We start from the raw sequence: 26,883 nt of genomic DNA, 5'->3' as shown, positions 1-26,883 counted from the left end.
CTTAAAATGTATTATAATTTTATTTATGAATTATACTTCGATAAAGCTAAAAATTATAAAACACAACAGATTTTTTTAAAAAAAAGCAAACATATAAGCATATCCAAGGGGGGAAAGGTGTGGACCATGAACCACGGTCAGAAAGCAAAGGAAAACAGGAAGTTGAAGGGAGCACCCAGCCCAGAGAGGCTGTACAGTTGGGGAGAACCCTGGCTGGAGGAGGTGTTGGGAGCTGTAAAGTACAAGGGCAGAGAGCAGAGGTGGGGGCTAGGCCCAGAAGGAGAGACTGAATGCCCCAAAGAATCATGCTTGCTTCAGTTTCATCAAGAGCCAGCTTTCGAATGATCTCTGAGAGAAGGTACTAGACCCTCCATGAGGAGAGCCTATGATGTCAGCACCCGGCCTTTGTGACATAGGCACTAGGTGCCAGGGAGAACTGCTCCAGGAAATGGGGTTCCCAGCTCCCAAGGGGGGCGGCAACGCTGCCCCTTAGACACAGTCTCCGTCTCCCAGAGGCTTTCACCAGCTGGCCCCACTGCTGCTACTGAGTGTGAAAAGCCATCTGGGTTGGGGCCAGGCTGAGTTAGAGGACATCAGCGTTAGGGAAGACAGGGATTAGGGCCATCAGAGTGCCGCGAAACCAGGATGCTTGCAGAATCTGTGATTTGGATTTAAGAGAACGAAAACCCGTAATAGAAGACCTCCTCCTGGCTGAAGGAGGACTAAGGGCAAGACTCAGACCAAAATTTGAGTCAGAGTGAGTTTAGGGTGACAGTCTCTGGGGGCAGAGAGGGGCATATTCACCATTTGTTGACTGTATTTCCCTCTCTCCCAGGTCCCCTTATCGCTAAAGCGCCTTGAGAAACAGCCCAGAGGAACTTTTATTGGTAAGAGTTCCCAGGACCAGAACACCCTCAATTCCTAGTTCCATCTCAGTCTCCATCTCCTAATTCCCCTCCTCTAACTCCATCCTCTCCACCCTACCCTCCCTTGCCTCTCCTCTCCTCCTCCATTCTCACCTTCTCTGGAGCTTTTTGCCAGCTCTTCTGACCCCAGAGGTGATGTGGATTTAGCATCGTGGCGAACCAGCCTGTACACAGTACAGAGCCAGAAATGGACCCAGTCTCCCTGTGTCACGGGCTCTGTTTCTTTCTCTACAGATCCTATGGGCTGTGTCTTCCTCCCTGGCCTACCCAGATAACTGTTGCTGCCCCTCAGCTCCCAAGAGGCAGTTCAGATCCTCCGTGCCCTCCACCCCTCATCAATGGCTGGCTGCAAAGAAGTGAGAGACCACACTTAGAGCCAAGCTCCTGGCCGAACACTCAGAGAACTTGGTGCTCCAGGGCTGGGTGGCTCCTTCACACGCCACCAACAGCCATACCAACACGGGGTTGGAGCCACATTCTGTGCACAGAAGGTTTTGATTTCTCAGCCACTTCAGGCTTCAGAGATACTGGTCCTGCGTCTGCCAGGTCTCTCATCTCTGGTCTTGACGCCCCAGTCCCTTCCGGATTCAAGGCAATGTTGCCTCCAAACAAGGCCCAGGTGCTGCTACGGAACACAGCGTCCCCTGGGCGGCCCCCTCAGGGCCCCTCACAAACTGTGGACTCCCTTTCCTATAACCTACAACCTCAGCCTCGCCAACAATCACTCCGCTCCACCCAGCCATCTTGCTCTCCTCCCCCACGGTGCCACTCTTCGGGCTCCCATCTCTACTCTTCTGACTCAAATTCGGACTTTGTCCTACATCCCTACTCTTCTCTCTCAAATTCCCCCACTTTCTTTTATCAGAATTGCCTCTCTCTCTCCCCTCCCCATTCTTCCTCACCTTCCCTCCGGCTATACCCCTCTGCTACCCTCACTCACTCCTCCTCACCCTCTCAGCCACAGAACTCCTCTTTCCCCAGCTCACCTTGCCAGTCGCCTTTCCACCTCGAAGATCTACCTACCTCCACTCTCACGTCCCCTAGCCCCAGCCCACCTTCTCGTGGGGTCCACTCTAACAACCAGGCATGGCACTCGCATCAGTACAGGAGCACCAAGTCCCCTGGGGTGGAGGGGGTATGCGTGGCAAGCGGGAAGGACCCTGCAGAGTTCAGGGACCCAGGAGCCCTGGCCCAGGCCCTGGTGCTCCGTCTGGGGCACCGCCGTATCGCCCACGACCTGCAGCTACTGCTTTTGCAGCGCCTGTGGCTAGGCCAAACCGACAAGGCCCCGGTCGTGGAGTACCCTATATGCCTGGTGTGTCTCCGGCTCCGCACCCCCTCTTGCCCCATCCCCAGGTACAGGAATGGACCCACACTGCTTGCTTTCCCCCAGCTGCTGCCCTGTGCCCAGGGCAAGGAATCCGGACCGCTCCGCATGGGCATTGGCTTTGGCCTCCGCCTGCCTCAGGGCCAGGCCAAGGCCCTCCATATGCTGCCAAAAAGAAGGCCGGAGGAAGCAGGGCCTCAGGCCAAGGCTGCTCAGGCCAGTGGGTGTCAAGCCCAGGCAGCTCAAGCCCCAGCAACTCTGGCCCAGGCAGATCTAGGCCCAGGCATCCTCTCCCAGAACGGGAGCCTCAGGTCTGTAGGCCGCCAGTCACTAAACTCCACGCGCCATTCAGGGTCTCTAACTCAGGCACCAAAACAGGCTACGGTCCACTTGAAGCCCAGGCCTTCCTCTGCCCCAAAGAGACCTGCCTCTCCAGGGCCCATTCCCCAAAAGTCACCACTCTAGTTCCAGAGCCACGGAGGCTCCCTGGAGCACCTCCTCTGAATCCCACCAGCCCTGCCCGGCCCCAGACCTCAGGGAGCCCCCGAGATACTCTGAAGGGCTGGCTGGCTGGAGGTCAGGTGTGTTCTCCAGTCCTGAACCCTGGGAGCCCCTTGTGGAGTCTGCTTTCTCCTGGCTGAAGAGGACCAAGGGCATCTGAGGCCCCACTCAGCCTTCTGTGTATCCAATTAAAAAAAAAAAAAAACAAACGCCTGGCCCTGCAAAACTTGTGTTTGTGTCTTGCTGAGCAGATACTGTGGGTGGCTGTACCTTCAGGGTGACCAGAACCCAACAAGGGATGCAGGAGAGTCAAAGTTAACAGAATGGTCAAGGAGAGTGCATGCGGTATATCTGAAGAGGTCAAGGGACCCACAAGACCTGAGCAACTCAGAGGTGCAGAGGGCTCTGCCAGGCCCTTCACACATTTAACTCAATTTGGTGAGACAGTTAATGGCATCCCCAGAGATGAAGCCACTGGGCCCGTTCCTCTGGTTGCACCTCAGATTAACAAAGATTCATGCTGATGTTGCCAGGGGAGCAGCAGGAGGTGTTTCCTTGAAGGAAGGGCAAGCTTAGGGTTCACTGCAGAACAACAGGGAATCCCCACATTGGATGGAGATCAAAAACCTAAGGACCCTCTCAGGAGGATGGGGTGCTAGGCAGAGACCTTCAACTGCCTGGGGGCCAAGTTGCCTATCTACCCACGAACCCTGAGGTGCCTGGAGCAGGTGTGGAGCGTCGAGAATGGCCAGCTCCCACCTCTGCAAACTTCAGAGGATTGGTGTTCATTGTAAATAGTAGTTTCCTCATACTACGAAGCGGTGGCATCGGTTTTTGAAGCCAAGTTTCTTTTCAAGTCCACGCTGCCTCCGTTTAAGAGGCAAGAGAGCCAGGAGTGTGGCCTTGGATAAATCACTTTGTCTCGGGGGAGGGTAAACGTAAGGGCTACGCTTGATGAGTCTGCATGTCACTCTTGAAGTGTGGACAGCCCTGATCCGAGGATTTATTGAAGGCTTATTAACCTCCCTTAATCTTTTAGCCTGCCCCCGCCCCGAGCCAGACGTTTCCGTGAAGCGGCCGCCCGTCTCCACCGCCCCGCAAAAAGATGGCGCAGTCTGCGGTCATCTGAAAGCGGAGAACGGAATTCACACACCCGGGTTCCGCCAGCCCGAGGCCGGCTAGTGCTGACGCGTTTCAGCGGCTCTGCGCCTGCGCGAGGAGCGCGGGCTCGGTGCGCCTGCGCGCTGCGCGTCTGCGAGACCGGGTTAGACGGCCCCGGGCAGTGTTAGGGATAGTTACGGTGTGGTTAGAGTTTCGGCAGCTCGGCGGGTGTGAGAAAGGTCTGGAGTCCTCCCGGCAACGACTGGACCAAGGTCCACAGCGGCCGGGACAGCAGTCGAAGGCCGGGCGCGGCATGTCTCGGGGACCTCGGCACTGACAGTGAAGCGTGTGGCTAGCGGGATGGGTCGGCGCCGGACGCCAGAGCTGTACCGGGCCCCGTTCCCGTTGTACGCGCTTCGGGTCGACCCCAGCGCGGGGCTGCTCATCGCTGCGGGCGGAGGAGGTGCCGCCAAGACCGGCATAAAGAATGGCGTGGTGAGTATACAGGCCCGCTGGGGCCGGGTCGCACCGCGGGCTGGGGGCGATTCCCGGAGGTCTGGGATTGGGCCGCACCCCCGCTTCGGACCCTGCCCCTCCCCGGTGGGAACCGCGGCGTGCCGGGCGTCCCGGCGCGAATTTGTCTTGAACCACTTACTGGTGAATTGAGAGGCTCCTAAGGTAAAGTGAAAACTGCACACAGCACTGCCTAGGCAGGAACGCTTCAATTCGATCTCAGGAATCAACTCCAGGGGTCGTTAACCTGGCTTTCTTGGGGAGGCTACATGAGACTTGTCTGTCTGCTCACTGGTAGCAGCGAGCGTGAAATACAAGCTAGGATTCTTCACTCTTTTGAGAGTTATCGTGTTGTTCTGCAAACTAGATATGATAATCCCAGCCTTGCTTGCTGTACGCAAGAAAGTGAAAAAAAAGTGAAAGTGATAGTCGCTCAGTCGTGTCCGACTCTGCTACCCCATGGACTGTAGACCGACAGGCTTCTCTTTCCATGGAATTCTTCAGGCAAGAATACTGGAGTGGGTAGCCATTCCCTTCTCCAGGGGATCTTCCCAACCCAGGGATCGAACCTGAGTCTCCTGCATTGCAGTAGATTCTTTACCGTCTGAACCACCAGCGAAGACCAGTACACATGAGTGAGGCTCAAAAAAGAAAAAGTTTGGAAAAAGTCTTTAAACTAGAAAATGCAGGTAGCAGAGGGGTGGGGCTTCAGACTACAGGATGTAAGTTTGCCCTTGAGGTGCTCTCTGAACCTTGCTTGTCCTGATTCCCTCTCCCACAGCACTTTCTGCAGCTGGAGCAGATTAATGGGCGCCTCAGCGCCTCTTTACTACACTCTCATGACACAGAGGCACGGGCCACCATGAACTTGGCACTGGCTGGTAACATCCTTGCTGCAGGGCAGGATGCCCACTGTCAGCTCCTGCGCTTCCAGATACATCAGCAGAAGGGCAAAAATAAGACAGAGAAGGAAGGTGAGAGCCTCCCCGCTAGCTTTGGGCAAAGGGTTAAATGAGTGAACTCTTGCTCATCTTGGTCTCTGAAGAAGTGGGGCTGGAGGTGGGATTATGGTAGCAAGAGAGAAGCTGATGTTCACCACTGGAAAGGGCCAGTAGGACTTACTCTAGAAGCCTGGAACCTGGCAGGCTGTTTGTGTTGCAGGTTCCAAGGAGCAGGGGCCTCGACAAAGGAAAGGGGCAGCCCCAGCAGAGAAGAAGTCTGGTGCTGAAACCCACCAGGAGCGGGTGGAATTCAGTGTAGAGAATTTGCACCAAGTGCAGACAGACTTCAGCCGTGATCCACTGCAGAAAGTTGTGTGCTTCAACCATGATAATACCTTGCTTGCCACCGGAGGGACAGATGGCTGCGTTCGTGTCTGGAAGGTGTGGTTTGGGGAGGTAGAGGATGAGTGTCACTAACGGCAAGGCCGGAATTGTGAGAAACTGAACCTGGGTCCTGGGAAACTTGTGAGTAAAGCCTGCACCGAGTGGCCATTAGTAGAGAAGAGGAGTGGGTATCATTTGCACTCTTGCCAGGTACCTAGGCTGACTGTGGTGGTGGTTTGGCTGCAGGTACCCACCTTAGAGAAGGTTCTGGAGTTCAAAGCCCACGAAGGGGAGATTGAAGACCTAGCTCTGGGGCCTGATGGCAAGGTGAGGAGGTGAGAGGGTGGAGAAAGTAGGTGATTATGCTGCTTGTCCAGTAAGTGGATCCCCCTAACTGTCCATCCTTGGAATCTTGATCCCTGACTAGTTGGTAACTGTGGGCTGGGACCTTAAGGCCTCCGTGTGGCAGAAGGATCAGCTGGTGACACAGCTGCACTGGCAAGAGAACGGACCCACGTTTTCTAACACGCCTTATCGCTACCAGGCCTGCAGGTGTGAAGACCCCAGAGGGTGGCTGAAAGAGGCACAGCCTAGATGTGGTGGGGGAGTGGGAAAAGGCTGGGGGGAAGCTGGTGGGGAGGGGATGAGAGCCTTGTCGGGTGTTACCCCAGACCTGACCAGGGTGCAGGAGGGCACAGACCTCTGAGGAGGGCTGGGCAGGCCCCGGGAGCTGAACAGCCTCTCACCCGGCCCCCAGGTTTGGGCAGGTTCCGGACCAGCCTGCCAGTCTGCGACTCTTCACGGTGCAGATTCCCCACAAGCGTCTGCGCCAGCCCCCACCCTGCTACCTCACAGCCTGGGATGGCTCCACGTTCCTGCCCCTTCGGACCAGGCCCTGTGGCCATGAAGTCATCTCCTGCCTTAGTGTCAGGTGTGAGACAGCGGTGGCTTGGCTGGGTGTGAGGGTGCCCAGGGCAGCTCTGGGAGACATGCTGCCCATGTCCCTGGGGGCTGTTGCTGCTGCACAGGACTCCAGGACAGTGAGCGTTTTTTTTGTTTGTTGCAGTGAATCGGGCACTTTTCTGGGCCTGGGCACAGTCACTGGCTCTGTTGCCATCTACATAGCTTTCTCGCTCCAGGTAATGGATGGACCTGGGCACAGCCCTGAGGGCTCTCTAGGGTAGAGATTCTAGGCCTCCTTCTTCACTGAGTGTGCACGAAGGTGTCAGGCCCAGCCTGTAGAGGGAAAGTCTGGGGGCAGAGGGTGTGTTTTCCAGAAGGACTCTTCCCAACTGGGCTTTCTCTCACTAGCTTTCCTCTTGTCCGCAGCGTCTGTACTATGTGAAGGAGGCCCATGGCATTGTGGTGACAGATGTGGCCTTTCTGCCTGAGAAAGGTCGTGGTCCAGAGCTCCTTGGGTCCCATGAAACTGCTCTGTTCTCTGTGGCTGTGGATAGTCGTTGCCAGCTGCACCTGCTGCCCTCACGACGTGAGTCCTTGAGGTGGGGTGGGGGTACCACTCCCCCTTTAGCTGGAGCAGAAACTTGCCCCCTGGAGAATAGAATGCTTGTCTATAGTCATCTGTCCCCTCCTTGAATGGTTCTGTTCTCCAGGCTGCAATGCCACCCCTTTGCCTTCTGAGTTCTTCCCTTCTCCCTCCTGCAGGAAGTGCTCCTGTGTGGCTGCTGCTGCTGCTGTGTGTTGGGCTTATTGTTATGACCATCCTGCTGCTCCAGAGTGCCTTTCCAGGTTTTCTTTAGCCTCCCTGCTCCCAGGGAACCAGGGGCCTGGACACTGCCACCTTCTAGACCAGAACAGAGGCCTGGACCACACTGCTCACTCCACCTGGGTCCACAGCTGAGGTTGCCATGGATAAGACTGATGGGCAGTGCCTGCCCTTCCCAGTTAAAGCCTAGCTCTGGCCCTGTGCGACCCGGAGTCCTGGGAACCTTGAGTTCATCATCTGTGGATCCGCCCAGGACAGTGGTGTCTGAGGGCCAGGCCATACCACTTGCCTCCTTCCCTCTGTCTACCAGGGGCTCCAGAGTTGAGCTTGAACTTTTTGTCCAGAAATATGTGAAGATGCCTAGGAACTTGGAGGCACTGCTGTGCTGTCCTTCCTGCAGAAACAGTCATTTTCTCCTCGTACCCCACAGCCTTGTGGCCAGTTGCTCTTCACATGAGCCCCTGGAATTTGCTGGGGGCCTGCACTGGCCTGGAACTTGCTATTAGGGAAGGAAGGAGCAGAATGAAGATCCAGGCAGTAATCTCTGGGTTCCCCTGGGTAGCTCCAAGGCCACCAGGCCATATGCAGTAAGTTCTTGGAGAGTCTGCCCTAGCCTTGAGGAAAGGGAAAAGGAACTTCAGCTCACTTGGCAGGAAAAGTTGATATTTAATAAACAAGGGAAGACTGAACTGAGGCTCTTGTCAGCTCTTGCCTGCCTCTGAAGGGGTGGGTGACCTGGGGCCTGGCAACTCCGCCGGGTGCTGGAAGATGGCTTTGGCATACTGATGCAGGAGGCGGCTCATGTAGCAGTGCTGCCAGGGAAGCAGTCCTTCCAGGAAGCCAATGTGGCCGCCCCGGGCCGTGACTAGCAGTGCGACGTGGAGAGAGTGTTGGGCAGCCTGTAAGGGAAGGGCTGGGGCGAGGGGAGTCGGAGAGAAGGTTAGGAGCCCTGGCCTCTGCTGAGAGTCCAGGTGTTCTTGCACCTCACACACGGCCCATTTCCCCTGGGGCCTAAAGCATCTGGATCCCTGATGCTCACCATCGACAGGGGAGAAAGGGTCGTCAGCCGCGTTGAGACAGAGCACAGGGATCTGGATGGCATTGACTTTGGTTCTTGGACTGGCTGCTCGGTAATAGGCAGCACAGTCTTGATAGCCAAAGACCACAGCTGTGTAGCGCTCATCAAATTGGCGGATGGTGCGGGCCTGCAGGTGGTGGAAGGCGGGATAGGCTAGGATGAGGACAGGGAATAAGATGTGGGAAGAACAATACGGGGCAGAGAGGGGAGAGCTGGAAGACTACACCTGTAGGACAAAGTCGACATTCACCACGTTTTCCATCACCTTTCTGTTTCTGCAAAAGAATAGAGGTTTGGCTCTGCACCCGAACCCGACCCGGAGCCACCCTCAGTCTTATCTCGAGGGAGAAAAGTACACATACAGAGCTGACCCAAGCACCAAGAGGACCTGACGTGTGTGCCCTCCTACCCTGTTCTCTGCCCTTTGCCACTCATCAGGACCCTACCGGTTCACGACTTGACAGAGCCCAGCAGTGAGGCGGTGATTGAAGAGCAGTGAGTTCAGGGGGGTCTCCAGGGAGCGGGTGGTCTCAAAGGAATCCCAGCATGCAGACAGAGTCAGTGCTGCCACCAGGCCTGCTGCCCGTCCCGTCCGAGCCAGGTGATTCAGCACTAATATCCTGCAGGGTTGGACCGGGCCGTGAAAGAAGGGTTTGCAATGGGGAGTCAGGACTGGAGAGGGGGAGAGGATGTGGAGGAGGGAAGGGGAGAAGGAAGACCGGGTCTTTGGGTTAGTGAGGCAGTCTTTACCCTCCAAGAGAGATGCCCACAGCCAGCAGTGGGGCTTGGGGGTAGCGACTCTTTATGTGGTTGATGACTGTCACCAGATCTTCAGTGTTGCTGGCACAGAAGGCCCTATGGGTCTGAGGCAAACCGGATCATTGGGTAGAGAGGGGGGCCTTGGCCAGAAGGCAGAAAAATGAAAGGACTCAAGAAATGGAAGACAGGTAGGTAGAGGTGCAGGACCCAGGATATCTGAAGGGAGTGGAGTGAAGGACCGCTAGAGGAAGGAGGGTACTCACCAGCAGTTCTTCCCCGCGGCAGCCCCGGTTATTAAATACAACAGCCCTGTGGCACACACAGGTACATGTTAGCCAGACTCTCCCTACAGGCTCTTCTCCCCTCTTGGTAGCTTTCAGAAAGACCTCAGTCATAAGGTACCCTTCATATGGCACCTTCTCCCCAGAGCTAGCAGGGTCTGAATTGACACTGCCCCCATCCCACCCCACCACACACACACAATTACAAGTTATCAGACATCACCCAATTCCTCTGGGTTGTTCCCATCCTTACCTGTAGCCATCCTTCAAAGCTTGATCAACTAGATGCAAGGTATATGTCTCCTGACTACTGCCTGTGATGCCAGGAAGCAGTAATACAGTGGGCTGGGTGCTAGGGTCGGGGTACTGACTGTTAGACTGGCTGGCCCAGTCTAGGAGGAGCTGGCCTCCATCTGGGGTTTTGAGAACTTCACTGTGGTTTTAGAGAAAAGGGCACACAAAGATTCTATTAGGATTAGGAACTGCATGTACCTCAAAAGATTTTACACCTTCCTCTCCCTCCCCAAGCAACTCCCACAATTTCTCATCATTTGAAGGCACATATTGTGCAAAACCTGAAGGTCATAACAAGGTATAATGGGGACATAAAAGATTGAATATTAAATTACCTCATGGTTGTACATAAGCCCTTCCATATAGCCACCCTGGTTACCCTCAGCACACTGAGGTAGATGGAGTGAAGGCTACTTCCATTTTAAAAGAGGTAGATGAGGGACTTCATTGGTGGCCCAGTGGTTAAGAATCCACCTTCCAGTGCAGAGGACATGGATTTGATCCCTGGTCGGGGAACTAAGATCCCACATATCATGAAGAAACTAAGCCTCCGTGCCGCAACTACTGAAGCCCATGTACTCTGGAGCCTGCAGGCCACAACCTGAGCTTGCCTGGCACAACTGGAGAGTTCATGTGCCGCAACAAAAGACCCCGAGTGCTGCAATTAAGGTCTGATGCAGCCAAATAATTTTATTCCCTATAAAGATTTCCTTATACTTGCAGCTTCCTGTTCACCCCCATCTGCTCCTCTTACCTTGAGTAAGGGACTACCGGCCGGGACTGCAGTAAGACTCTGAAGATGGTTTGTAGCCGCCCCTCAAAACACCAGAGCGTAGGATAGAAAGTCTCCAGAGTGACTGGACAGTGTTGCTCCAGGAAGGCCAGAAATCGGGACCCAGTCACCAGCTGTGGCCTCTGTAACCACACAACACCATCGGCCTCACTCCCCTGATATTTGCACCAAGCCAGTGAGGTGCCCAACACCAGAGAGACCTCTTCCCAGAGGCCAGCCTGGGGGTGAGAAATCCAGCATACCTCAATCTGGAGTCCCACTAGAGCCCCAGGAACTCAAGACCTAGAGTGTCACCTCTCCAGAACTGACCCTTAACCAACTTCCACACTCAGCCTATCCATGCCCCAAATGCATTTTGGAGATAGCAGGTAATATAAGTTGCCCAGCTGATCTCCTGCAGGAAAGGTTGGGGTCCTGAGCAGAGGCTGAAGAAATGCAGTACCATTCAACCTGTGACTTCTGCCTTGCAGTTGAATTATCCACACTCTCCTCTCAAAACCATCTCTGGCCACACTGGCTCCTGATTTTAGAACTCCATTGTCATATGTTCCCATCCCTTACTGTGCGTGCTTGCAGCTAAAGGGCTTCTTTTTACCACAACACATCGTTTTCTTACTTAACAGCCCCTGCTGTTGACTGTACTCCAATGGAGGAATAGTCCCAGTGTAAACAGATTTTCTCTTCTTTTCTGCCAGCCAGGGGGAAGGTAACAGGGATAGGATGAGGGGGCAGATGAGGTCAGTGGGCGCTTAGCCCTAACTTTCAACCCCTCTGCTTGGTTCTTCTGGATACACATCAAGTAAATGAGAGGGCCTTGTCACATAGAAGGCTTGTAAACGGAGAGTATGCTGTACAAAGACAAAAGGTCTCAGTATCAAAAAACAGAAATGGCATTTCTGTTGCAGGCCTGAGGGGACCTGAGGACCAGACTCCTCTCTCTTCTTGTAGTCGAAAGGAGCTAAGTAAGTGATGAACTCGAGAGGCCAGGTTGGTAGTATGACTGTTGTGACTCATACCTTGGTTCTTAAGCCCTGGAATAATAACATCTGTGATTCACTATATGCTATTTGCTAGCACTAGGCTAAACCCAACTTTACTATAAGTGAAGAAACTATGACAAATGTTAAGTTGTTTGCCCAGAGTCACACAGCAAGCAAAAGGCAAAGTTGAATTAATAATGATATCAGGCAAAACATTCTCTGGCATAAATCATACCAATATTTCTCAGGTCAGTCACCCAAGGCAATAGAAAAAAAACAAAAATAAGCAAATAGGACTTGATCAAGCTTACACCCTTTTGCACAGCAAAGGAAACCATAAACAAAATGAGAAATCAACCTATAGAATGAGAAAAAATATTTGGCAAAGAATGCAACCTACAAGGGCTTAATTTCCAAAATATACAAACAGTTCATACAACTCAGCAACAACAAAAATAGATAACCCAATCAAAAAATGGGCAGAAGACCTAAATAGACATGCCTCCAAAGAAGAAATGCAAACAGCTAATAGGCACATGAAAAGATGCTCAGCATGTCTAATAGAGAAATGCAAATAAAAACTACAGTGAGGTATGGTGAACTACTACCAATCAAAATGACCATCATTAAAACCTCTATAAATAATAAATGCTGACAAGGATGTGGAAAAAAGGGAACCCTCCTACACTGTTGGTGGGAATGTAAGTTGGTACAGCCACTATGGAAAACAGTATGGAGGTCCCACAGAAAACTAAATCTAGGATTACTGTATGATCCAGCAATTCCACTCCTGGGCATACAGCCACACAAAATTCTAATTCAAAAAGATATATTCTATGTTCATATGTTCATAGCAGTACTATTCATAATAGCCAAGATGTAGAAACAAACTAAATGTCCATTGACAGATGGATAAAAAAAGATATGGTACCTATATACAATAGAATACTACTAAGCCATAAAAACCCATAAAACAATGCCATTTGCAGCAACAAGGATGCAACTACAGATTATCATACTGAGTGAAGTACATCAGATAAATACCACGTGATATCACTTATAAGTGAAATCTAAAATATGACACAAACAAACCTATCTTCAAAACAGAAACAGACTCATAGACATAAAGAACAAATTTGTGGTCACCAAGGGGGAGGGGGCGGAGGGAGGGTTGGAGTGGGAGGTTGGGTTAGCAAATGTAAGCTTTTATATATAGAATGGATACACAACAAGATCCTACTGGATAGCACAGAGAACTATATTAATATTCTATGATAAACCATAATGGAAAAGAATATTTTAAAAAAGAATGTATATATATATATATACATAGTATAACTGAATCACTTTTCTGTACAACAGAAACTAAGACAACAAAGTAAATCAACTATACTTCAATTTAAAAATGTAAAAAATATATATTGTCTCTAATACTAGTAAGATTTGTTGAGTGCTCCTTATGTGCCAGATACTGTGCTAAGCACTGTACCTGATTATATCCTGTAGCCTTCACAACAGCTGTTTGAGATAGCTTTGAAAATCCATACCTCACAATACCCTATAAACCTTACCTATGATCCCCCTGTGGAAACGTATGTGAATATGTGTCAAGGCTCACAAAATGTGCCAAGCTAGTTAGTGGTAGAACTGGTAATTGAAACCCAAGTCTGTCTGACTCAAGAGCTTGGGCTCTTAATTTACTATATTATCTTCTAGTTGCCAAGATTTTGAGTTATCAATCTATTAAATATTTGGTCAATCACCTCAGAGATGTAGAACAAAGTGCTAATAAAATCACAGGTTTGATGTATGTGAGTTTCATTTTAACTCTAGTAAAGTGTTTCCTGACTTATCCCTGAGAATTAATGAATAAAATGCCATTAATCACTGTGGACAAATCAATACCAATCCATTGCCAAGCTGGACAATCTGAACAGTATGTCTTCAGAGCCTCCAGAATGACACTTGCCCTGGATTTTAACCAGGATTTGGAACTCACAGAAGGGCTTGTAGTATATAGTGGTAGAGGTCTCTGATTTCTCTGTGGCTGGTTGCAAGCAAAGCAAAGTGTTTAGTTAAGGACAACTCTTTTCTGAAATAAATGACTTTTCAAATCAGACATGTAAGGTTTATAGGGTATTGTAAAGCTTGGATTTTTAAAATTGCTTTTATTAAGGCAGAAGTATTTTATAAACAATACATAGGATGTATAAAGCTCTGAAAATATAGGAAAATTTAGGTAACATTAAATTTCCCTATAGATCTTTTTAAAGGGCTTCAATCAATAGGTTTCTTGTTAGACTCAGCTGCTGCTGCTGCTGCTGCTGCTGCTAAGTCGCTTCAGTCGTGTCTGACTCTGTGCGACACCATAGACTCAGCTACTTTGAGTTTAATGAAAATTAAAAGATTTTGATTGGGTGGATATGCAAATTTCAGTGAGAATAAACTCTCCAAGTTCATTAAAACCATCCTCTTCAGATTTTTCCATTACACTGTACATGGAGAGCCTAGAACTTAAAACAGGGCTCAATGAGCAAGGATAGTTAGGGTTATCCATTAGTCCTGAGATAGGCAGGAACCTCTGCCAGTCCTTAAGAGAAGCAAGGTCCTACTGGCTGGGTGATGTTGGGAGTTACCACCCCACAGACTGGTTTCTTCATTCAGTGCAGCTAACGAGGAAGTCAGCTAGACTGCCTAAAAAGAAAACCACAGTGTGCGTATCTCCCTGTCACCCCAGGATACCTTCCACCCCGTCTTTCCGCAAGCGAATCCATATAATAAGCAACAGCATCCTTCCGATGCCTGAGAGGCCCAGCGGGTCTAGGGAGTACGCGGGGAGTGCAGAGAATCTAGGCAGACAAAGAATCAACTCTCTTTTCGGTGTTAATAGCAAAGCTGAGCCTGGCTGGAGCGCAGGGCAGGAGTGGTGGTGGGGTTGTGGCGTCAAAATTTCACCTGGTCCTGGACAGCCAACCAAGCCAGCTCCCACAAGGGGCTCGAGCCCCGATTGGAAGTAGCCCCCTGAACTCCAGTAACCCAAACCCGCCAGCGAGAGCTCTGGACCCGCACCCACCTGGGGCACCCATGTCCAGTAGTAGCCCAAGTAGAGGGCAGCGCCAAGTCCCAAAAGCAGAGAGAAGGACTCTGTCCAGGTGTCACCCTGAGGGCTTTGGAAGGAGCTCAGCATCTTGTGTTGCTGAGTTTCGATTTCCAAGTTCTTGACTGGATCCGGAGCTTGAACTTCGATTAATGAGCCCGCAGGTGCGCGCTGGGCCCCGCCCGTTACACGCCATTGGACGGCCAGTGCAAGTTCGGCCTCCTCCGCCTGGCGGTTCGGGGATGTGGGCCCCGCCCACCGGCGGCGGGCGTGGCGAGGGGCGGTGCTAGGACGTCGAGTAGGTGGGGCGGGCTGCGCCGGCCACTCTGCGCGGAGCTGACCCGACTGACCCGCGAGTGGCTTTAGTGCTTGCGGTCCTGGTCTCTCGCCTCTGCGCCTCTTCCTTCCGCTTCACCGTCACCGGCCATGCAGCCTCTTGTGAGGACTAGCGACTTCGCCTGCAGTCGCCATCTTAGTGTGGGGCAGCTCCGGTTCCTTTTTCCTCAAACCCTGCCCTGGCGGCGCGGTGAGGCTGGCAGCCTGGCTAGAGTCCCCCAGCCATTCATCAGTCACATACAAAGGGCACAGCCACTCGTGTGGTAACATCCTTCCAGTCCCAGTGTTCAGCTGTTCACAGTGGTCCTCGCACTAGGACACATTCACACTGTGACACACACGGTGTCAGGGTTCAGCTACTGAATGAGTGGCGTTTCACACGGTGACTCATTCACATGGGTTAAAGCCACGCATAGTGTCACTCTGTGCTGTCCACACGTAAAGTAGATATTTACTCATCACTCTGCCGACTAGGATGCTATTCCTGTCTTCACTGGGATATGGAAACAAGTCAGTAATCTACTAGAACAATGACTCTCAACCCTGACTGCAGATTGGAATTATGTGTGAGTTTCTAACACTAGAAGTGCCCAGGCCCCACCTCCTGATATGGTTGGTCTGGAGAGGAGCCTAGGTATTAATATAACTTACAGGCTTTCTGGAAGACTCTAACGTGTAGTCAGGGTTGAACCCCTGCAATAGGGTATGGTGCTAGATAAGGGAAGTACTAGCTGCCGTGGGAGCCCTGTGGAAGGTGACCAGACTCCATGGATCTGAGAAAGCATACCCAGATGTTAAATGACAGTATATTTAAGGTGAAATTAAAAAAAAAAAAAAAAGAGTTTCCAAGGCAAGGTGGAGGAGGGGAACAGCACAAACAAAAGCCTGAATGTGAGACTTCTGAAAGGAAACAAAAGAAGCTGGGTGTTGCTGGAGCACATGAGACGGTCAGGAATCTGGTGTGGGCAGCTGCATAAAGGATGCTAGATCTTATCCTAAGGGTGGAGGAAAGCCATCCAAGAGTTTTAGTGGGTGACATGATTGGGCTTCCCATGTGGTGCTAGTGGTAAAGAACCTGCCTGCCAATGCAGGAGACATAAGAGACGCAGGTTCAATCCCTGGGTGGGGAAGATCCCCCGGAGAAGAAAATGGTAACCCACTCCCATGGACAGAATCCCATGGACAGAGGAACCTGGCAGGCTACAGTCTAGGGTCACAAAGAGTTAGACACAACTGAAGCGACTTAGCATGCATGGGTGACAGATCCGAGTTACGTTTTAGAAGAAACATTCAGGCTACCTGGAGAATGGACTGAAGGAGAATGAGAATGGAAGGAGGCCGGTTAGAGGTTGTTAACAGAACTTTGGCGTGGAGCGTGGCTGCCTGGCCTGGGGGAAGCTCAGGAGAGGAGTGAAGATTATTAAGATAGGAGGCAGAATTGATAGGACTTGGTAGTAGGTTGGAGGTGGGGGAAGAAGGAGGAATCATGAACGACCCCCAGTTTTCTGACTATGTAGATTCAGGGATTCATATGGGACTTGACCCTGGGATAGGGAAATGGGGGGAGGGGAAGTTTGGAGGAGGAAGACGGTGTATTCTGACTCAGACACATAGAGGCTGGGGTGCTGATAGGTGTTCTAATTGTTCTTAGATTTCTTAGATTCTGAATTTGTCTATTTGGCATCAATTAATCACAAGGCCAAACTAACAGCCAGAGTTGTTCACCTCCTTCCTGCAATCCAGAGGCTATCCTCTGGGATTTCCCTGGTGGCCCAGTGGTTAAGATTCCCAAGTTTCCATTGCAACGGGCAAGAGGTTAATCCCTGGTTGGGGAACTATGATCCCACATGCTACACGGTGCCACCAAAAGATTGAAAAAAAAAAAATTCCTAGAGGCCATACTCTGAATCACTTCCTTTATCCAACTCTTACACACCAAACCAATATTTTCCCTTTCCTAAATCAACCCAGGACCAAGGACTCATCAACTAGGGACAGCCTCTGTGCCCCCAAAGCCCTCTGAAGTTTTTCAAGCTAGTCAACCCTAAACTGTTCACCCTGCCCTGTCTTGCTTTTCTAGCTTAATATATGCTGTGGCCTGTGCCTTCCCGTTGCTCCTTTCTGCCTCTGACCTACACTGGTGCTTTCCTCTGTGGTCCTGTTTGGTAAGCTGTGCCTCTTCTTGCTAAGGGAACTGTAAACTGTAAACTTCTCTTTCATTGGCATTGACCTCTCTGTGCTGTCATTCAGTCACCTTTAAAACTTAAAATCTGGCACAAGTCAGTAGGCTGTTCAGCTCCAGAAGTGTTCTGGGGCTCAGAGATTGTATTTGAGATATGGTAGTTATCAGCATTCAGATGATACATTAACTTGTAGGATTGCCATAACAAAGTCCTGCAAACTGGTATCTTGAAAAACAGAAATTTATTGTCTCATAGTTCTGGAAACTGGAAATCCAAGATCAAAGTGCTAGAAGGATTGGTTCCTTCTGAGAGCAATGAGGAAGACTCTGTTCCACACCTCTCTTCTAGCTTCTGGGGGTTCCCTGGAAATCTCCAGCATTCCTTGACATGTAGAAGCTTCACTCTAATTTCTGCCCGAATCTTCACATGCTGTTCTTCCTGTGTGTGTTTGTGTGTGTGTGTGTGAGAGAGAGAGAGAGGGAGAAGAGAGAGTGTGTGTCTGTATGCGCACATGCCTGTGTATGTGTGCCCAAATTTCCACTTTTTATTGGAAAAAAAATATTGGATTAGGGGCCCAACCTACTCCAGTATGACCCCATATTCACTAATTATATCTGCAACCACCCTATTTCCAAATACAGTCACATTCTGAGGTACTAGGGGTTAGGACTCTAACATACAAATTTTTGAGGTACAGAATTCAACCCAGAAGAGATAGTGACAGAAGCTATGTGAATGGAAGAACACATGAGCAGATGGGGAGTGAGGAGAGAGCCCAGAGGAACTCCATGACACAAGAAGAAACTAAAAAGAAACGACTGGAGAGAGAGGAATGGTGTTGCCAAAACCAACGATACCATCACCAAAGGAGGTAGTGTCCAGCAGTGTCCACCACAGGAAGGAGGACCAGGTGACTTTGATGAGAGCGAGTTTGTTGTTGCATGGACGCTGATGAGAAGGAGCTGATTGGGAGAGGGAGAAGTGGAAGATTCCAGGGAGATAAGAAGTCATTCACTAAAAAGGCCTTGACCCAGTGAGTAAGTAGTCTGAAGCCTCAGTGGAGGAACTGGCCACTGTGAGAAAACTGGGGATACTCCATTTGACTGCAAAGCTACAACCACACACTGCATCACTGTACTGGCAAACCATCGCCCTTAAGATGGTACTTTCCCAGGTCCCCTCCCCCCACCATGGCTCAGATGGAGCAACCTCTCAGGGATGTGCAGTCACAGTCACACAATGATACCTTCACTGGAAGCCGACAGTTGCAAGTGTCACCTGAGCATCACAAACAGGAAGAGTTCACACAGATAACAGACACACCACTAACATCCTGTACTGTCACACACCCAGTCAGTCAGTCATGCACTGGCCAAACTCTCTCAAGTACTGTCATACTGGATACACGGCCACAAGTAACACCCCCTCCCTACGGTGTCACCAGCCCCTCATCCACACAGCTACATACACAGTCACAGTCCCACAGGCTAACAGTTAAGATACCTTCTGTCTTGTCACACACATCTGGGTCCCAGCAGGGAGTGGCCTCCCAGTTAAATGTGCTTCTTATATACATCAGCTTCATTATCTGTCTCTCTGCCTCTCTGCTGCTGCGGCTAAGTCGCTTCAGTCGTGTCCGACTCTGTGCGACCCCATAGACGGCAGCCCACCAGGCTCCCCCGTCCCTGGGAGTCTCCAGGCAAGAACGCTGGAGTGGGTTGCCATTTCCTTCTCCGGTGCATGAGAGTGAAAAGTGAAAGTGAAGTCGCTCAGTCGTGTCCCACTCTTCGCGACCGCATGGACTGCAGCCCACCAGGCTCCTTCGTCCATGGGATTTTCCAGGCAAGAGTACTGGAGTGGGGTGCTATTGCCTTCTCCGCTCTGCTTCTCTAGTTGTCTGTATCTGTCACGCGCGCACACCCACACACATATACACACACCACACACTCTCGCCGGGTGTGGGCCAGGGTCTGCAGGGCGGGGCGGGGATCCTGCCCACGGCGCTGGCGCTCCGGACTCTGTCCGGGCCAGGGCGGCGGCCGCAGCCTGGAGGGCGACGTGGAGCGGCCACGTGGAGCGGTCCGGGGGAGGGCCGGGCGGCGGGAGCCGAGGCGCAGCGGCGGCGGCGGCGCACAGCCTCCAGCGACGACCCAGACGGACCGGCGCCGCCTCAGGTGGGTGCGAGCCCCGCCCGGGGGGTGGCCTGTGACCCCGCCGCGGGCAGCGGGGCGATGCTGCGTGCCACGGGGCTGGACTGCGGGCGGGGGCGGCCTCCTGGCTCCGGATCGGATGCTGAAGGCGCAGTCCCTCCGCATCCCTTGCGGCTCGGATGCAGCAGGAGCGCCGGTTCCCGCCTCTGGGCGCCTCTCCCAAGTTACCCCTGAGAGCAGGTAGAGGGAGGGCCTGGAAAGGGAGACCTGAGACCTGAGCTCCTTCTCGGTGGTGGGGTGGGGTGGGGGATGGAGAGGGTGAAGTTCATCATTCCCTCAAAGGCTTTTCCCTTCTGGTCTTATTCTTTGCTCTGACAATCCCAGGGGGAGGGGAGGCTGGCAGGAGTTTCATCCTCATTTGACAGAGGAGGAGAAGGAGGAGCTGAGGGTTATCACCCTCATGGAAATAGCAGAGGAGCCCAGCTCTCAGGTGTGGGACTTCTTGGTCTGTATAGCCATTGCCTCTTCTCTTGAGAGGGGGTTGGGTTGTGCTAGAGTCACAGGCGGCTCTGGAGGGAGGAGTTAAGGGAGAAGATTGAGTTCCAAATAACTTCCGACAATATTAGCTGGAAATGGAATGGATGCCCTGTGAGGTGCCAGGCTCCTGTCCTGGGAAGTCCAGTGGAGGCTGATGGCCATTGACAAGGGTGCTGTGCAAGTAGTTTTGCATTAGGTGGAAAGTCAAGTAATGAAAAGGCTCTCCCACATCCTAGAGTTTCTGAAATACTCAGGGAGCAATACTCACTGCCAGTCACTCTACCTACACTTTCCAATGCATTCTCCCCGAGCCCTTTCCAGATAGATACCGTTATCCTCATTCTTTTTTTCTTGGTTTGTGTTTTTTAGGCCTCACTATGGGGCATGAGGGGCTTCCCAGGTGGCCAGTGGTGAAGAACCTGCCTGCCAATGCAGGAGACCTAAGAGACACCAGTTCCATCCCTGGGTGCGGAAGATCCCCTGGAGGAGGGCATGGCAACCCACTCCAGTATTCTTGCCTGGGAAATCCCGTGGACAGAGGAGCCTGGAGGCCACAGTCCATAGAGTCAGGCAGAGTTGGACATGACTGAAGTGACTTAGCACGCACATGGGGCATGAGGGATATTAGTTCCCCAACGAGGGATCAAATCTGAATCCCCGGCAACCAAGCCCCCTGCAGTGGGAGCACAAGGTCTTAACCACTGGACTGCAAGAGAAGTCCCTCTCCTCATTTTTTAAAGTGAAGGCCCCACAACACCTGCCGAGAGATCACACTGGTAGTACTGGTAGACTGGATTTGATTGGAGTTCCAACTCCAAGGCCAGGCTCTCCTCCCATGCACTGATGCAGAGGCTTGAAGAAATCAAATACTGGAGGGTCATTGTGAGTGTGTGTGTGTGTGTGTTGTAAATAACTTTATTGGATTATATCACAACTCTAATAATTGTGGTGGCTTTTCTGTGATCATTAGGGTAAATTGTGTTTAAGCACATTGTAGTTATAGAAAATGATTAGGAACATATTTATTTGACAGGCAGTTTTCAACAACTGCTTTATTTCTGTTGCTTACAATGGCTTCCCAGGTAGCTCAAACGGTAAAGAATCGGCCCACAATGCAGGAGACCCAGGTTTGATCCCAGAGTCGGGAAGATCCCCTGGAGAAGGACATGGCAAACAACTCTTCAATAAATAGTTAGAAATGTGAAAGAGTGAAGAAATCACATTACACCAGCCTCATTAAATGTTACTTGAGCTGCCTTAGCCTGGTGGTGCTGGTGGTTTAGTCACTCAGTCGTGTCCGACTCTTTGTGACCCCATGGACTGTAGCCCATCAGGCTCCCCTGTTCATGAGATATCCCAGGCAAGATACTGGAGTGGGTTGCCATTCGTTCAACAGGGAATCTTCCCAATGCAGGGATCAAACCTGAGTCTACCTGCATTACAAGTGTATTCTATACTGACTGAGCCACCAGGGAAGCATGCCTTAATCTGGCTTCCTTTAAATCATAAAGGTGAGTTACCTGGACTAAAAATGTCACAATTGGAAGCATGACTCAGGAGAATATTTGAGATGACACTGAAAGCCCACATGCAGTTATTTGCTTCTGAAGTGGACTGCAACCAGAGTGTTAAGGTTGTCAGGAAGGTCCAGGATATTTCAGGTAAGGGATGAAACAGCTTGGGCAAAAGAACTGTAAGGTGAAAGTGAAAAGTATTTCCACAGATTTCCTGAATCCATCTGTTTGAAGCAGAATGTTAGGATGATAGAAAATTGGAAGATGAGTCTAAAATGGTAACACAATATCTGATCAGAGAAGGCCTTGAATGTCCAGGTGAAGACTGAATTATAATAGAAATAGGGAGCCACTGAAGGTTTTGGAGCAGTGGAGTTCCAGCAAAAGATTACTCTGATGTGGGTGTGGTGCTGGTTTGGTCACTAATTCGAATCTGACTCTTGCCACCCCATGGACTGTAGCCCACCAGGCTCCTTTGTCCATGGAATATTCAAGCAAGAATATAGGAGTGGGCTGCCATTTCCTTCTCTAGTCGATCTTCCCGACCCAGGGACGGAACCCGGGTCTCTTGCCTTGCAGGCAGATGCTTTACTGACTGAGCCACCAGGGAAGCTGATGTGGCTACGAAGGGTTCTTTAAAATGAGAAGCTATCAGAGACAGGGACAAGAATAAGAGACTCCTTGTGCAAGGAGTAATTCATTATCCACTTAGTATTCACTGGAACTCTGTGAAGTAAGTATTATTATTACCTCTATTCTGCAGATAAGTTTACTGAGGATAATTAACCTACCCAAGGTCACAGGGACAGTCTGTGGTGCAGCTGGGATCTGAACCTAGGTCTGGCTGGTTCCATAGCCCTGTCCACTGCACATGCTGAATAGTTGCCTGCGTGTGACAAATATACAGGACCAAGAGGAGGAGAATAAGAATAATTCATGTGGGCAGGGTTCAGGACCAGGTCATCCTTTTCAGGGCCCAGTGTAAGAAAAGATTGAGAATTTCAAGACAGAGACAGCAGAGCCTTAGTCTAAGCCCAGGGCCCTTCTGAGAGCAGAGCCCTGTGTGACTGCCAAGAAGCCAATCTATCATTATGACAATTGACAAATTGCCTCAAAGCTTAGTGGCTGAAAACAATAGCATTGACTATGCCTGTGAGTGTACATTCCAGGCAGGACTGTGAAGACAAGTTCAGTCCTGCTCTGGCAGTGTTGGCTGGGACAGCTAGAAGGCTGGGGCTTGAAATCATCTGCAGTTTTGCTCTCTCACCTGCCTGGCCCTTGGGTGGGAAGTGAGCAGCTGGGAGCTGCAGGAATCACAACCAGGACCTCTCAAGCATCCCTATCCTTATGTGCTTCCTCCACGTGGTCTTTTCAGCACAGCAGAATTCTTCCACAGTGGTTCAGGGTGTATCTGCATGTCAAGAGAGGGAGAGAAAGAGAACCAGAACCAGGCATAAACCCTGTTGCCTTTTATGACTCAGAGTTGGAGATTACGTGGCATCATTTCCACTATTCATTATAAGTGAGTTCCTAAGTCCGGATCATATACAAGGAAAGGCAAATTTGACTTCAGCTATTTCTTGCAAGGAAGATTTGGTACATATGTTCTTCTTTTTTCCCCCTTTCCTTTTTTCTGTATTTTACTTGATTTTTATTGGGGTATAATGGCTTTACAATGTTGTGTTAGCTTCTGCTGTACAATGAAGTGAATCAGCTATTTGTTGTTTAGTTGCTAAGTTGTGACTGACAGTTTTGCGACTCCATGGACTATAGCCCGCCAGGCTCTACTGTCCATGGGATTTTCCAGGCAAGAATACTGGAGTGGGTTGCCATTTCCTTCTCTAGGGGATCTTCTCGACCCAGGGATTGAAACTGCACCTCCTACGTTGTCAGGCAGGTTCTTTGCTGCTGTGCCATACATATACATATATCCTGTCCCTCTTGAACCTCCCTTCTACCCCCTCATCCCACCTCTCTAGGTCATCACGGAGCATCGAGCTGAGAACTCCCTGTGTTATACAGCAGCTTCCCACTAGCTATCTGTTTTAGCTGTGGTAGTGTATATATGCCAATGCTACTCTTCCAACTCATCCCATCCTCCCCTTCCCTCACTGTGGGTAGACATGTTTTTCAAACTAGCACCATTGGCCTAATGAGTGACTGGATTAGGGGGATCTGATGGGTGCTTCTCCTTTATGTCTGAATGGCTCCCACCAGTTATTCTTTGTAGTTTCCAAATGTCCTCTTTTAAAAGGCAACTCCTAGTGGTGATAATGCATTAAGCCTGGATAATAGGTTTTGGCAGCTCTGGGGGATTTAAATTATTCCTGTGCCTCCAGTTGGCCCAGGTCCTGAGAGTAAACAGATGGGGAGGAGAAAGCAATTTAAAGATATCCAGGTGGGGAGACCAGAATGTTAGGTATGTGTGAAGCCCCTGCAGAGCAGTCCAGGAAAACTTCTGGAATGAAAATGCCTTATTGTATAATATCACCAGGCGCTGCATTTTACACATCTTGTCTTATCTAAACTTAACCACATCTCGTCAGCCTCATGTTACAGATCAAGTTTCCAAAACACAGAAGTCACACAGTTGGTGAGTTGCAGAGTCTGCATTTGAACTTAGGCGAGCCTGAGGTTAGGGCCCATACCATCAAACTTCCCCTATTCCTTAGTGATTCTGTGTTTCTGTTTTTCTCTTAAATTGTCGGTTTAACATTTGTATCTTTTCCTATTTACATAAATATGTAAGTGTTATGGAGAAAAAAGAATGAGTAATTTTACCTAATATTATAATCTTACTTACAAGTTAGTGCCTACCATATAGTAGGTGCTCAATAAATATAAGAATTGAATAAAACTAGCCCTTATTCTATAAACTTATATTGACACTTGCCTTCCCTATGAAGGCTCACCTCTTTGGTCCTTGTCACCAAAGGTCTTGACTTGGGCTGCTGCTTCCCATGGCGTCCTCTGCCGCATCCAGACCAGAGTCTATGCCTACAGTCATTCTCCTTTTGGCCTCTTCTGGCCAGCTGGCCCTTTCAACCATTTTGTGCCCCTATTTCCACCTTAGAGCCTGGAGCCCTCAGCCTCCTCTCTTCAAACCCGCAGCACACTGGGTACCAAGAATTGGGTGAGGCAGCCCTCCTGTCCACTCACCTAGACCCTCACTAAGCCATTGCTTCCTAACCACAAACCCCCTGTGGGCAGGGCCTTTTCTGTAATCCTCACCCTCACATAATGCTGCAGTTCTTGGATTTTCACTCAGTCTCCATGGGGTTTCCATGGAGATTTCTGTCTCAAAGCCCCTGCTGGGAGTGGTGGTGAACAGCACCATCCTGAAAACCCTAATAGCTTTGAACCCTGTTCTCTCCAGTCCTTCATCACTTGTCTTCTGAACTTGATTCATGGTTTCTTTCATAATACAGAAGTGCATACTTTTAATATACTCAAATCTGTCCATTTTTTTCCTTTAAAACAAATTAGAAATATTTACCATTTTTAATGGCTCTGTCACATAGTATGATTTGCTTAGCCTGTCTAAATGTTACATATTCAGGTTGTTTACAGTTCTTTGACTACTATTGATAGCATAGCTATATATCTCTTCATAATTTCTTTTCTATTTGTGTTCTTCCTTATGTAATCTAAGGATGATACTGTTGGATCAGAGTTTTATGGCAATTAATTGGCAGGTTGTTCTAGAAATTGTTCAGGTTTATAGCTTTAGTTTATAGTTTATAGCTCCTAAAAGAATATAGGTTAATACTCCCTAATTCAATTTCTTCAAGGGTTGTAGGACTTTTAAAATTTGCAAAAAAACAAAATAAAATTTGCTATTTCTTTTGAGGTCAGTTTTGATGTTAAGTTTTTCTAGGAAAATGGCTATATCTGCTAAGTTTACAACTTTATTCTATTTCTACAGTTATGTCTCCTTTTAATTCCTAATGTTGTTTATTTGTGCCTTTTCTCCTTGTTCTTAACGAAAATTGTTGGAGGTTTTCTAACTTATTACTCCTTTTGAAGAAACACAGTTGTTTAGCTTTGGAAGATCCTCTGTAGAAGGAAATGGCAGTCCACTCCAGTACTCTTGCCTGAAAAATCCCATGAACAGAAGAGCCTGGCGGGCTACATATAGTCCAGTCCATGGAGTTGCAAAGTCAAACATGACTGGAGTGACTTAGCACACACAGATAGACGCACACTCCTTTCTATTGTATTTTAAATTTCTTTTATCTTTTTTTATTTCATTTCTTTTAATTTCTTTGGGTTTATTTTCTTTTACTAGCTTCTTGAGTTGGAAGCTTAACTCATTAGCTTTTAGCCTTTCTTTTAATATAAGTTTTTAAGTCAATTCATTTCCCCTCTAATACTGTTTTAGCTATGTATCTTGCTTTGATGTAAATGTTTCCAATAATATTCGATTTTAAGTACTGAAAAATTTCCATTATGATATTTTTCTCTGATGTATATTTAAGTGTGCCTTTTATAGTTTTTATATAAGTAAGAATTTTTTTTTTTTTTTTGGCTGTACTATGCAGCTTGCAGAATCTTAGTTCCCCAACCAGAGATTGAACCCAGACCCTCAGCAGTGAAAGCCCAGAGTTCTAACCACTGGACTGCCAGAAAATTCCCTAAATGAGATTTTTTACATCATTTTTGTTACTGATTTCTAATATAACTGCTTTTAATCTCATAACAGTATGAGACTGATTCTTTAATACTTGTTGAGTCACATTCTTTGGCCTTCTGCTTTTCAATTTTTATAAATAATCCACATGTGTTTAGAAGAATATGCATTTGCTAAGTGACTGGAGTTGGGTTCTCTATTTGTCCATTAGCTCAAGTTTAGTAAATGTTTATCCTGTTGTCTGTCTACATTTTTACTACTTTTTAGTCTATTTAATCTTTCAGATACTGTTTGATGTATGTTAAATTCTCCCCCATAATAGCAGATTCAATTTTTCTGATTGAGTTTATGCCAGTTTTTTTTTCCTAAAGACTTTGTTTTAGAGCAGTTCTAGGTTCATAGCAAAACTGAGAAGTTTCCCATATAACTCCCTACACATGCACAGCCTTGTCCATTATCAATCACTATGCCCCACCAGAATGGTACATGATGAATTGAGAACCTAAACTGACACAGCATAATCATCCAAAGTCCACAGTCAACCATAGGGTTCATTCTTGGTGTTGTACATTCTATGTGTTTGAACAAATTCCCTGGAGGAGGAAATGGTAACCCACTCCAGTATACTTGCTTGGGAAAATCATGGACAGTGGAGCCTGGCAGGCTATAGTCCAGGGGGTCACAAAGAGTTGGACATAATTTAGCAACTAAATAACAATAGGTGTGTAGTGTTATGCCGTTTATCATTTTAGATGTTTTTAGGCTATGTTATTAGGTACCTACAAGTTCAGAATTATTATACCTTCCTAGGGGATTAAATTTTCATGCATTG

General features: G+C 49.3%; 4 protein-coding genes across 14 annotated transcripts in view; 3 read left to right on the top strand and 1 right to left on the bottom strand.

Annotated features, from left to right (window-relative positions):
* The first annotated feature begins 438 nt into the window (after positions 1-438).
* Positions 439-2,980, top strand: PRR30 (proline rich 30). The gene is made up of 3 exons (XM_081484100.1): positions 439-757; positions 836-887; positions 1,161-2,980. The coding sequence occupies exon 3, from the start codon at positions 1,522-1,524 to the stop codon at positions 2,716-2,718; it is 1,197 nt and encodes a 398-aa protein (XP_081340226.1). The 5' UTR covers positions 439-757; positions 836-887; positions 1,161-1,521; the 3' UTR covers positions 2,719-2,980.
* A 1,004-nt stretch (positions 2,981-3,984) lies between these two features.
* PREB (prolactin regulatory element binding) lies at positions 3,985-8,108 on the top strand. 4 transcript variants are annotated; one of them, XM_081484094.1, is made up of 9 exons: positions 3,985-4,350; positions 5,150-5,342; positions 5,530-5,750; positions 5,940-6,020; positions 6,121-6,245; positions 6,451-6,624; positions 6,760-6,832; positions 7,023-7,182; positions 7,359-8,108. In XM_081484094.1, exons 1-9 carry the CDS (start codon positions 4,216-4,218, stop codon positions 7,451-7,453), a joined length of 1,257 nt encoding a protein of 418 aa, XP_081340220.1. In that variant the 5' UTR covers positions 3,985-4,215; the 3' UTR covers positions 7,454-8,108. The 4 variants fall into 4 exon arrangements, with proteins under 4 accessions (XP_081340220.1, XP_081340221.1, XP_081340223.1 ...); XM_081484095.1 differs by lacking the exon at positions 6,451-6,624; XM_081484097.1 differs by lacking the exon at positions 7,023-7,182.
* On the bottom strand, positions 8,066-14,828 carry ABHD1 (abhydrolase domain containing 1). The gene is made up of 9 exons (XM_081484099.1): positions 14,678-14,828; positions 10,586-10,746; positions 9,791-9,970; positions 9,520-9,565; positions 9,248-9,360; positions 8,944-9,117; positions 8,724-8,772; positions 8,459-8,624; positions 8,066-8,332 (listed from the first exon to the last, which is right to left on the bottom strand). Exons 1-9 carry the CDS (start codon positions 14,789-14,791, stop codon positions 8,121-8,123), a joined length of 1,215 nt encoding a protein of 404 aa, XP_081340225.1. The 5' UTR covers positions 14,792-14,828; the 3' UTR covers positions 8,066-8,120.
* A 158-nt stretch (positions 14,829-14,986) lies between these two features.
* The window catches only part of CGREF1 (cell growth regulator with EF-hand domain 1), a 34,105-nt gene continuing 22,208 nt past the window's right edge, over positions 14,987-26,883 (top strand). For 3 of the 8 annotated variants that reach the window (XM_081484102.1, XM_081484101.1, XM_081484109.1), the window contains exon 1: positions 18,963-19,394. In XM_081484102.1, coding sequence (XP_081340228.1) covers positions 19,049-19,394 — 346 coding nt within the window. In that variant the 5' untranslated portion in view covers positions 18,963-19,048. The other 5 variants (XM_081484108.1, XM_081484105.1, XM_081484103.1 and 2 more) reach the window with 4 other exon arrangements.

Source organism: Giraffa tippelskirchi, chromosome 4, assembly GCF_054371585.1.
Source record: "Giraffa tippelskirchi isolate mGirTip1 chromosome 4, T2T-mGirTip1v1.2.pri, whole genome shotgun sequence".
In the NCBI taxonomy this organism is placed as follows: domain Eukaryota; kingdom Metazoa; phylum Chordata; class Mammalia; order Artiodactyla; family Giraffidae; genus Giraffa; species Giraffa tippelskirchi.
The sequence above is the reverse complement of the archived record's forward strand: the minus strand, read 5'-3'. Positions and strand labels throughout refer to the sequence as shown.

What these genes read in the sequence shown, in the direction of transcription:
- PRR30 (XM_081484100.1), top strand. Translation starts at nt 1,522, where the DNA reads ATGTTGCCTCCAAACAAGGCCCAGGTGCTGCTACGGAACACAGCGTCC.
- ABHD1 (XM_081484099.1), bottom strand. Translation starts at nt 14,791, where the DNA reads ATGCTGAGCTCCTTCCAAAGCCCTCAGGGTGACACCTGGACAGAGTCC. An exon ending in ACTGGACATGGGTGCCCCAG is followed by an intron (nt 10,747 to 14,677) that starts GTGGGTGCGGGT and finishes GTGTGGTTACAG; the next exon opens with AGGCCACAGCTGGTGACTGG. An exon ending in GTGGGCATCTCTCTTGGAGG is followed by an intron (nt 9,118 to 9,247) that starts GTAAAGACTGCC and finishes CCAACCCTGCAG; the next exon opens with GATATTAGTGCTGAATCACC.
- PREB (XM_081484094.1), top strand. Translation starts at nt 4,216, where the DNA reads ATGGGTCGGCGCCGGACGCCAGAGCTGTACCGGGCCCCGTTCCCGTTG. An exon ending in ATCTCCTGCCTTAGTGTCAG is followed by an intron (nt 6,625 to 6,759) that starts GTGTGAGACAGC and finishes TGTTTGTTGCAG; the next exon opens with TGAATCGGGCACTTTTCTGG. An exon ending in GCACCTGCTGCCCTCACGAC is followed by an intron (nt 7,183 to 7,358) that starts GTGAGTCCTTGA and finishes TCCCTCCTGCAG; the next exon opens with GAAGTGCTCCTGTGTGGCTG.